Source organism: Notothenia coriiceps, unplaced genomic scaffold (assembly GCF_000735185.1).
Source record: "Notothenia coriiceps isolate Sejong01 unplaced genomic scaffold, NC01 NC01_scaffold00037250, whole genome shotgun sequence".
Classification (NCBI taxonomy): domain Eukaryota; kingdom Metazoa; phylum Chordata; class Actinopteri; order Perciformes; family Nototheniidae; genus Notothenia; species Notothenia coriiceps.
Window position 1 is genome coordinate 14,045,756 of NW_011369951.1, and position 9,773 is coordinate 14,055,528.

The 9,773-nt window shown below is 39.8% G+C and overlaps 2 protein-coding genes across 2 annotated transcripts in view; one reads left to right on the forward strand and one right to left on the reverse strand.

Annotated features, from left to right (window-relative positions):
- nudt19 (nudix (nucleoside diphosphate linked moiety X)-type motif 19) overlaps positions 1–2,524 on the forward strand; it is a 3,388-nt gene extending 864 nt beyond the window's left edge. Inside the window, exons 1-3 of the mRNA XM_010796401.1 lie at positions 1–198; positions 959–1,166; positions 1,733–2,524. The exon at positions 1–198 is cut by the window's left edge and continues 864 nt beyond it. Coding sequence (XP_010794703.1) covers positions 1–198; positions 959–1,166; positions 1,733–1,944 — 618 coding nt within the window. The 3' untranslated portion in view covers positions 1,945–2,524. The remainder of the gene's footprint in view (positions 199–958; positions 1,167–1,732) is intronic.
- A 5,340-nt stretch (positions 2,525–7,864) lies between these two features.
- On the reverse strand, positions 7,865–9,773 carry LOC104967031 (regulator of G protein signaling 9 binding protein). Its single transcript, XM_010796402.1, has one exon. It carries the CDS (start codon positions 9,366–9,368, stop codon positions 8,628–8,630), a length of 741 nt encoding a protein of 246 aa, XP_010794704.1. The 5' UTR covers positions 9,369–9,773; the 3' UTR covers positions 7,865–8,627.

Here is a 9,773-nt window from a genome sequence, read left to right on the forward strand (position 1 = left end):
CAGAATCCCTCCAACTTCATCAGGATGTGCAGAGAGTTGGAGGTGTTGCCCAACATCTGGGCTTTACACGAGTGGTGCAACTGGCTGACTCCCACAGGCCGGTACGGAGTGACGAGGTTTGACACGATGTTCTTCATCTGCTGCCTGCAGGAGACCCCACACACACTGCAAGATGAGAAGGAAATAGTGCGCTTTCAGGTGATACATACATCAAGTAAACTCATGTTGAAGTGCTTTGCAGGAAACAGCAAGTATTTAATACAAATTAATAAATTAGGGCTGCAATAAATAATTGATAAATATATCAACAGAAAATGTAAGTCATTATCTTTAAGCTAAATATCTAAACTACTCCTTCTGTTGTAGGTTTTACTTGTTAGGATTTGAATACATCTAGGTTCATCTTTGTCAGTCAATGAGTAGGAAGACATTGCATAAGTAAATGCCAGACCAGGTTTAAGGTTATTTATAAACATTATCTCTATCTCGCTTTTATATAGTTTATAGTATTTTTTCAGCATTAAAACATGTGGATCAGTCAAAGAAAACAAAGAAAAAGCAAGAAATGTGTATCAAGATTACTTGTTGTTTGTGTTATGTATTAATTCTTGAATACGAACTGTTGATTATATTGTAATGTAAAACGTCCTGAATGGTGTGTCAGTTTTGAGTTTCAAATATGAATTGGTCAGGCTTTACTGAATATCTTTTGGACAGCTGGTAAAAACAAAACATTTGAAGGTGTCTCTTTGGACTTTGGGACAGGCATATTTCCTCTGTTTTCCAACATTCAGTTACAGTGTAAACAGACAAACAACAAGGTGCATTCATTGCCTAACTTACTATTGATTCTAGTTTGTGTCCAATTACAGTATTTATGATCTTTAGTACCATTTGATATAACAATCCAGAGATAATCCAGAGATAGTTGCTTAACACTTTTTTCTCTCTGTTCCAGTGGTCCACACCCTCAGAGGTCCTGCAAAGCTATATTTCGGGGGAGTTTTGGATTGCCCCCCCTCAGTTCTATGAGCTCAGTCGAATGTGCCGCGTCCCTCTGCTGGAAGACCTCCACGACTTCTCCAGCAGGCGTACCAGAGAGGGCTGCGAACAATGGCTGCCAGTTATTTCCTTAAAGGATAAAGCGTTCTTATCACTGCTGCCAGGTATCATATACTGTATCTCCTCTAAGCCACATCCAAACATGCTTATTTTTTGTTTCATTAAGTAAATAATGCATTTAAATAAGTTGTGGAGGTTATTATGCCTTATATGACAACTCTGTTCCACTATTGTACAGAAGTGAATTAAAAGAGCACACCATTGAGGCACAGTATTTATTTCATAATATAAAAATAAGGGCTGTGTTTTGTTGATTTGAATTCATCCGATGTTGTTTCTACTTAATGGTTGCCAACAAATGCAATGTTTGCTAAAACCTACTGTGCCCTACAGTTGAGTTAGAGGAAAATGTTAGTGAGGAAACATTAATGCATATGATAGTTTCAATGCTTTTATTGTCTATATTGTATATATATATATATACACATGAGTTGCAAACAGATGAATGTCATGTATGTTCTTTCAAAAGTTCAGGTGTTTAACATTCTTATGGCCTGTGGGATGAAACTGTTCCTGAGTCTGGTGGTTTTAGATGATTTATTTAACGATTTGTCTTTTTCCCCTTCTCTGCTTTTCTCTTTGTCTCTCTTGTGCTTTCCACGCTCTCCAGGAGACAAAGACTACCCTCTGGACCCTTCAGGAGAGGTGGGGGTGGGTACGAGCACAGACCCTCAGCAGGAAGATGCTCAGGACCACTCTGCACTGCACCGCTTTGTGACCGTAGATCAGAACCCTATAAATATACAGATCACCATCACACCCAAGTACAATCACCTACTTCCTGTTGTCACCTTCCCACATGACTTAAAAAGTCAGTCTTAACTTGCCCGACATGCCGTACGAGTCGCACAAGTGCTGGGAAAATGCAATGAAGCAAGACAAATGTAATGCAGGTGAAGAAATCAGATGGCCTTGATTAACAATTCACAATCTGTTTTATTGACTTCCCAGTGGCATTTTGGTCTTTGTTCAATAAAAAGTGATGCTCTCCATGCCCTCAAAGGTCAGCACTGTCTAGACAGCCTGCTGTTGGTCAAAGGAGCAATTTAGCATGACAACATTTCCGAGAGTTGAACTTTTCAGAGAATATTACCATCGATTCTCTCGACTCAACGTGAGTCAGTTTTGCTGCCAGTTTGACTGTTTTCAGGAATGCAAACCTAATATAGTAAATGTGTTATTTTTGTTCCCCATTTGATTTGTGGGTTGTTGTGTACATTGTGTTTTTGTTGGATGATATGTATTATATGCTTGATGAATTGCACTTATAAACAAATGTGGACTGTGTACTCTGGCAGTTTTTATTAGGTTCCCTGAGTTTATTTCCTCTTTATGTGAATTCTCCAGCAGTGAAATTGCATGTATTCCAAAAAATAAATCATCAAGGATTATTTTTTCTTTACCCTTTTCAACCCTGATGAGTTTGTTTCCTTTGTTAAGCCGTGGCAGTGTGACACAGGAACCCTGAAACTGAAGCAGCTACATTCAATTCAACCATCATTTATTTGTTAATCTCTGCTTTTGTTTTTTGTTACTACTGAGACCTTGCCAAATGTCTTCAGTAGGAAAGGCATATTGTGTCAATGTCAATATGTCTGGAGCTGCTTTTTTCTATTGTGTACTCCATGTGACGGTTGTATCAGTCTTTGCCATCTTACCTGTTTACTTTTGTTTTTAACACATATTTGATTGACAAAGTGTTTGCCAGTGAACTTGAAGGTTTTGCTCAGACACTGGTTTATATTTGCAGCACACATGCCACCTGCAGGCCACTTTAAGAGGGTGATCAAATTCAAGTGCTTCCATCATTTGTTTCAATGTGAACTTCTGGATTAAGTTAAATGAGTGCAATTTATTTCTTATAAAATATGCTGATTACAAATGATATTTGTAAATCTGATTTGTATTTATTTAAATATTCTTAAGTATGATTAATTATTAGTTTAACATGGTGTTTTCCTCATAAAAAGGTTTTCAAAATATGAAAAGGGCCTGGAGAAGCATACACTCTTTGTCACTTGTTCAAATGCAGATGTCTCACTAGGTTGACCGGTGAAAGAACAGTCTGCATGAAGATGGCCAACATGAGAGGAAACATGTTTAACCTCTTTTGTGCACCATAACCGACAACAAGCAGATGCATTTAAATGTTCAGTGTAGTCTGGAACTTTATTTGATCTTATTTGTTGTAAGTGGCAGTGGCTGTGAAAGATACAATAATATGTACTGGGATTTTTTGAAATAGTGAAAGAAAGCACATCGTCTGATTTACTAAGCACTGAAGGTTTCAGGCTCATTTTGTCTGCATTTGCGCATTAAACTGATTGGCTTTCAAATTTGTGACATACCAAATCTAGTTTGCCTGGGCTTGATTTGAATCTCAGATTTTAGGTTAGTGAAGACATTTCTCCATCCATCCATCCATCCATCTTCTCCCGCTTATCCGTGGTCGGGTCGCGGAGGTAGCAGTTCCAGCAGAGAGCCCCAAACTTTCTTTTCCCTGGCCACATCAACCAGCTCTGACTGGGGGATCCCAAGGCGCTCCCAGGCCAGCGAAGAGATATAATCCCTCCATCTGGTTCTAGGTCTACCCCTTGGTCTCTTCCCAGCTGGACGTGCCTGGAACACCTCCCTAGGGAGGCGCCCAGGTGACATTTCTCACTTCAGTAAAGGAATTTAAAATCCTCTCTTTAGTGACAACTTTAGAAAGCTACTATATAGGCCAGATTAAACATTTTAGGTGACATAACCATGTAAATACACATTTTTGAGTGCTTATTCAAAAATCATGTTCTACGTGGATATATTTGATACTTGGGGGCGTGTGGTGCAGTGGGTTGTGCGTTGGTGTTCGGATCAGACAGGTTCAAACCCCACTGCAGTCAGCATGTCGTTGTGTCCCTGAGACACTTCACCCCAAATTGCTCCTGTGGGGATTGCCCACAGTATTGAGTATGTAAGTTGCTTTGGATAAAAGCGTCTAACAAGTAACATACTGTTATACTTGATAGTTCTCTCTGTAAAAAAAACCTCTTGCCAGAATTGTCTCCACATTTTAAAGAAAAGTATAAACCGTTTTATTTTTACCAAATGCGTGTTTGTTTGTTTGTTGTTAGTTATGGTGATTCCTCTCAGCAGGAGTGCATATCTCACTGCAGGGCTTCCTCCCTTTCTCCTTTGGGGGTCTTCCTTGCTCACGGCGAGTTCCTTCATGGCGAATTGATAACTCATAAGAAATTGTCTGTCAAATGGATTTGTACCCTGTGTCTGCCATTTATAAATGAATGTATTATTAAACAAATCAATGTATTCATTATTAATTTGATATTTTTTACCGATGCTCTGTTACATTGGTTTTAAGTCATTTTTGCTTCTGGTGGTTAGAGATGCACAACAACTGAGCACATAGTGAGCGAGCTGAAAAAAGAGTCTAATGGGTCCTTCACAAATTCACATCTAATCACATATTGCCTGCTCTAAAAAGGGCACTTTATATTTAAATTAAATGCGGTGCATTTATAACATCTTCCCAACCATCACTCAGTCAACAGTGCTCATAAACAACTTTCTGATTCCTGTATTTCTGCCGTCTTTTGGTATCTAATGTAAAGGAAACGTCATCTTCTAATGAAATGAAAACCAGTATGTTGCTAATGATACTTTAAGAAAAATAAATGTCCCTAGTTTTTTCATATTTTAAATCAGGTATTGCTTCCATATACCTCACAGTACTTCATTCACATTTAAAAACGACCCCCAACGTTGTATGTCTCATACTGCCAATGATGAGAATAGGATTTTTTTTCATGCCGGTCCATTGTTGAATCATGTATTCTGTGATGTAGGTATTTTAGTCCGAAGGCTAAAAATAAAATCAATCACTGCATACAGTATATTTATGTGTGCAGCATCTTCTATCCGTTTTTCCATGTAGAGTGAGGGTCATCCTGCATTTAACAGAATGTAAATATATATTGTAATGAAATATTAAAGGAACAAAGGTCGCTATCATTTCCCAACCTTTTTGGTAACTGCCCTTTGGATGTGAAAAATCAGGCTGTTTTGACAGAGGAATAAAGAGAAAGATCTATAAATAGAGAAATTGAATGTATTGATTTTTGGATTTGTCTGAGACATCTAAAGAAAAAATCTGTGTATCATAATTTTGCTGCTGGTTTTATACACCTAAAAAACTGAAACGTTGACTTTAATTAAATGTATTATGTCAACACATTTCACATAACTGTATTAGGTTAGTTGAAAGCAATAATATGAATTTAAACTTCATATTATTGCTTTCAACTAACCTGATACAGTTATGTGAAATCTGTTGACATCAAAACATTTAATTAAAGTCATAATTTTAGCGAGGGGTGGGGAGTGGGCTGAGGTTCGGTCCCCTGTTCAGCTGTGCTCTCCTCTGTCCTCACACCACATCTCCTCGTGCTTCACAGCGCTATGTGTGTGTGTAGGATGGTGGTGGAAGGAAGGGGGCGAGTTGAAATAACACTGCTCAGCCGTCTGTGCATGGTTGCGATGGAGTCCGTTGGGGGTTCCCATGGCAACCCACAGCCTTGGAAACCCACCATCTTCGTCCAGATGAGGTGATGATGTGCTGGTCTGTCTCCGCCAAGTGTGTAGCTTGCATCTCTGTGAACCAGTCTGCTTAGTTTGTTAGTTTCCAAGCGACGGAGTGAAGCAAATAAATGACTATCATGCATACGTTAGAAAAATCGCTTTTGAGCAACTGAAGAGAAAGACAATTTACTCACCTCTTAAGGGTACATTTTTAAACCTAACGAAACATATCTTTTAAAACGTCTATGATGTGGCTATTGTGTGTATGAGCTGGCCTTACAGGGATTGCACATTTGAACCCGAGTACATTTGTTCAAGAACATTTGTCTGGAAACTTCCAGAACCAATTTCAAAGAGCACTGTATCAGGAGGTTTTATCTCCTCCACTTTTTCATCCCCTCCCTTTTCCTTCCCATGTATAATTCATCGCCTTTATATTTTTGGAACTCTGGATGACAATGTAGGTCTGTCGTGAAGTCCAAAGAGGTTCAACATGACTCACATTTAACAGAGCTTAGTGCCTCTGTGAGAGGACATCAAGGATAGACAACATGTCAGAGCCTTCTGAATCATGTTAGCAGGCCACTGATTTTTGTTCATCAAAATCCTGATAAATAAATCCTCTCATTTGCTGCCTCTTGCTTTTGGGTGTCGAGTAACTTCTTCAATTTTTAAAAAAATGTTCTATTCATGATTCTCTGCAGGTTTCTAACGCTGTCAGGTTGAGAAGATGCAGCCAGCCAAAAGAGATGAAAAGGTATAAAGAAGTCTTCTAAATAAACATGTAATGTCCCAAACAATTCATTTCTTAATTTGATACTTGAAAATGTAACACTTGTTTTCTTTTTTTTATTGTAAGAAATGTTCCATTGCACATACAATGAGTTAGGCATCTGTTAAGAAAAGGAGGGATGCTTTAATTATATTTGACCCTTTGAGGTAATTTCACACTTCTACATCCAGCAACCGAGGCTGAGTGGTCTTTAAATGCCAGGGGTCTATTTACCGGGAATTATCGGTGAAACCGCTCATGACCGGGAGATCATTAAAGTCAATTTAGAGCTCATTTAAGGTGCAACTATTGAACTTGAGGAGTTACTAGACGATTTATTAGAATAAAAATTGGGCGATAATTCAAATGAAGTGTTATAATGACAAGTAAGAATTATTTATGTTTTACAGCAACTGTGCGGATGATAAATGTTTATCCTGATATCACTCTGTTTTCAGCCTGAAAGCACAACCAGAAAGCAGCTGATGAGGATCTTTCTGAACAGAGGAGCAACACTAAATACATGCACCGTTGTTTCAAATCTCATCAATGATAATTAAACACTTTTCTTTAAACTTTACATCATTTGTAGGTAATGTATATCTTCCAACTTATCACATTTTAACCAGAAAATGTTCTGATAAAATGTCCTCTGTAGACTGTACTAATTGTATCCTTTTTTGTAAATAATTGCTCATTTAAACCAGAGAAAAAAAATGATTTGTTGAACTTTTAACATGACTATTATTTTTGACTCAGTATTTAGATATTCTAGAAATACTAGGATCAAAAAGCTAACAAAATTGTCCTTAGAAAATAAAAGGTAGAAGTGAAAATGAAATGTAACTGTCAACTAAAATTGCATCTATTTTAGTTAACCCTCTCAAAACTCTTCTCAAAGGGATAAACACATGAAGAGATTAACATAATTTAATTGCTTAATATGTATTCAGACCAGCCCAGTCTTTGGTCTTTGACAGGATCAGATAAAGATTTCTCCAACTATTTCTGAGCTGACCTACAACTACCCCAGCCTGACAGCCAGCCACCAGGAATACCTTCAAAAACACTTACAAATAAATCCATTAGGGAGTTAGAGTATCTATCTTAGTCCCCTTTCCATGTTAAATCGAATACCCGAGGTGGTGACATGTTAATCCACTGCAAAAATACCTCTGGGTCGAACCTGATCTGATAGGCTTTGCAGTGTTGACAATCTGTAATCATCTGCAACCATCAACTTTAATTTAAAACATGTCTACACGTGATAAATGTGTGACATTCAATGCACGCGTACAAAAGCTGCTTTGGCTGCAATAGTTCATCCAACTACAAGCAAGTTTTTTAGTTCTTTCAAATTTTATTATAATAAATATACTTATGTATGTACATTATCTGACACCAAAGTCTGTAGGTTGTGAAAAACCCTTCTATTCACATGTTGCAATGCATACATTCAAGACTGTTTGCAAGAAAACCCTGAAAAAGAACATGGACAGGCTTACAGTGAACAGGTGCATTATTAAAAGACTGTGGATCCCTCTTGTACTTACGTTTCATGAAGCACATTGTGATTTGATGCAATGAAGTAAGATGCAGGCCTACTAAAAACCTTGCTGTACAGAATTTATGAAGTATTAAAACTGTGCTTAAGGGTGTGGAACAGTGCAGATTTTATCACATCCAACCGGAATACTGGCTCTATTAGTTTCCATACATCATGACCCTTCTCTGACTATGCCCCCTGACTTTGGAATTGAAATGATACATTTAAAGCATCAATCTGCAGAACATTAAGGGGAATACTTAACAGTAGGCTACATTTACGCTTGAGCTTTCCTACTAATCCACTTGGATTACGTGTTGTATGCATCAACCTGATAGCCAGACAGTGTCACGTAATTTCATGACTTTTTTTTTCTCCAAAAATACACGACCTCTTGGCCCCTTAAAAATACTTAACCTGAAATGGTGCCCATGGTCCATTGTGTTGTTCTACATTTTATATCTAGTGCAACTCCTTAACTCCACCGAATACATTCACAAATCCGATAAAGATGAGTCATTTCGCGTGTCCACAAATGTCCAGCTCCTCAAAAAAAGCTCGTTCTCTCTCTTTTGAAGCGCATGGTGTCCGGGTTGTTTGTTAGACACTTCAGGACATGTTGACGACCAGATATCCTAAAATCCCAGCGGACGCAACGATGACAACGAATACAAACACAGCGCAGACCGAGGCAATGCTAGAGTCTCTGCTGCCGCCTCCTTCCTCTTCTTTCGGCTCCTCTTCGCAGATGGAGATGACACCCACGGAGGAATTTCCTACACTCATGTTTGACTTGAGCTCCGCGCCCGCCTCCTGCTTCGCCTCCACGGCCCACGGCGCCACCTGCACCTTCATCTCCATCTCCTCCATCATCTGGCTCACCTGGGTGATCTCGGACTGAAGCTCCCGGAGATCCACCGTGTCGATGTTGCTGTCCGCCTCGTACTTCATGTTCTGCACGCTCATGGCCCGGGCCGCCACGGTGGTGGTGCTACCGGTCATCCCGGTTTGGATGAAGTGCCTCGTCGGCACCTTGATGGGGAAATCCTGCCCTATCTCTAGGGACCTTTTCATGTCCACCTCCAGGAGCTCCATGCTGCTCGAGAACAGCACCCATAGGCGCTCGTACTCTGCCCGGTCCTCTTTGCTGATGGACTTGTCTTTGAGCAGAGAAGTCAGTTTAGTCCTGTTGGCCACGGCCAGCTCCTGGGCCTTTTTGCGGGTCTTCTTCAGCTCCTCTCGCAGGTTCTGCGAGTCCGAAGTGCTTCCCAAGGCGATGACCAAGTGCCTGTAGCAGGCGGTCACTTTGTTTAAAGCGTCCAGCATTGTTTTGCACTCATCTTTCCCCATGATGATGAATTAAATAAAAAGTCTATATGCCAGAAATAGGAAATAATAAACAAAAGCAGCCTGGAGATAAATGGCGAGCAGTTAGTGACGGAGCTTCCTCCGCTGTCCTTAGTTTCCACAGGAGCAAAACCCCAGCTCTACAAATCCCCTCAGCGCACTAGTCATAGCAAATTCCTCTCTATCCATGCTCCTTCCTGTCTGCAAGCAGGCACAGAGAGCGGCTTAGATATTAATGCGTCCGTAAATGGCTTTAGGCGTCTACCTTTGCGCTTCCCCACTCGAGATCAGACGGCACAGGAGCACCTCTCCTGCAGGGCGGATGCTGAATGGATGTGAAACAACCCAACCTCACTTTTTAGGGGAATGGGATTCAGCTACAGGTGTCCCAACATCCGCTTTTTCTGC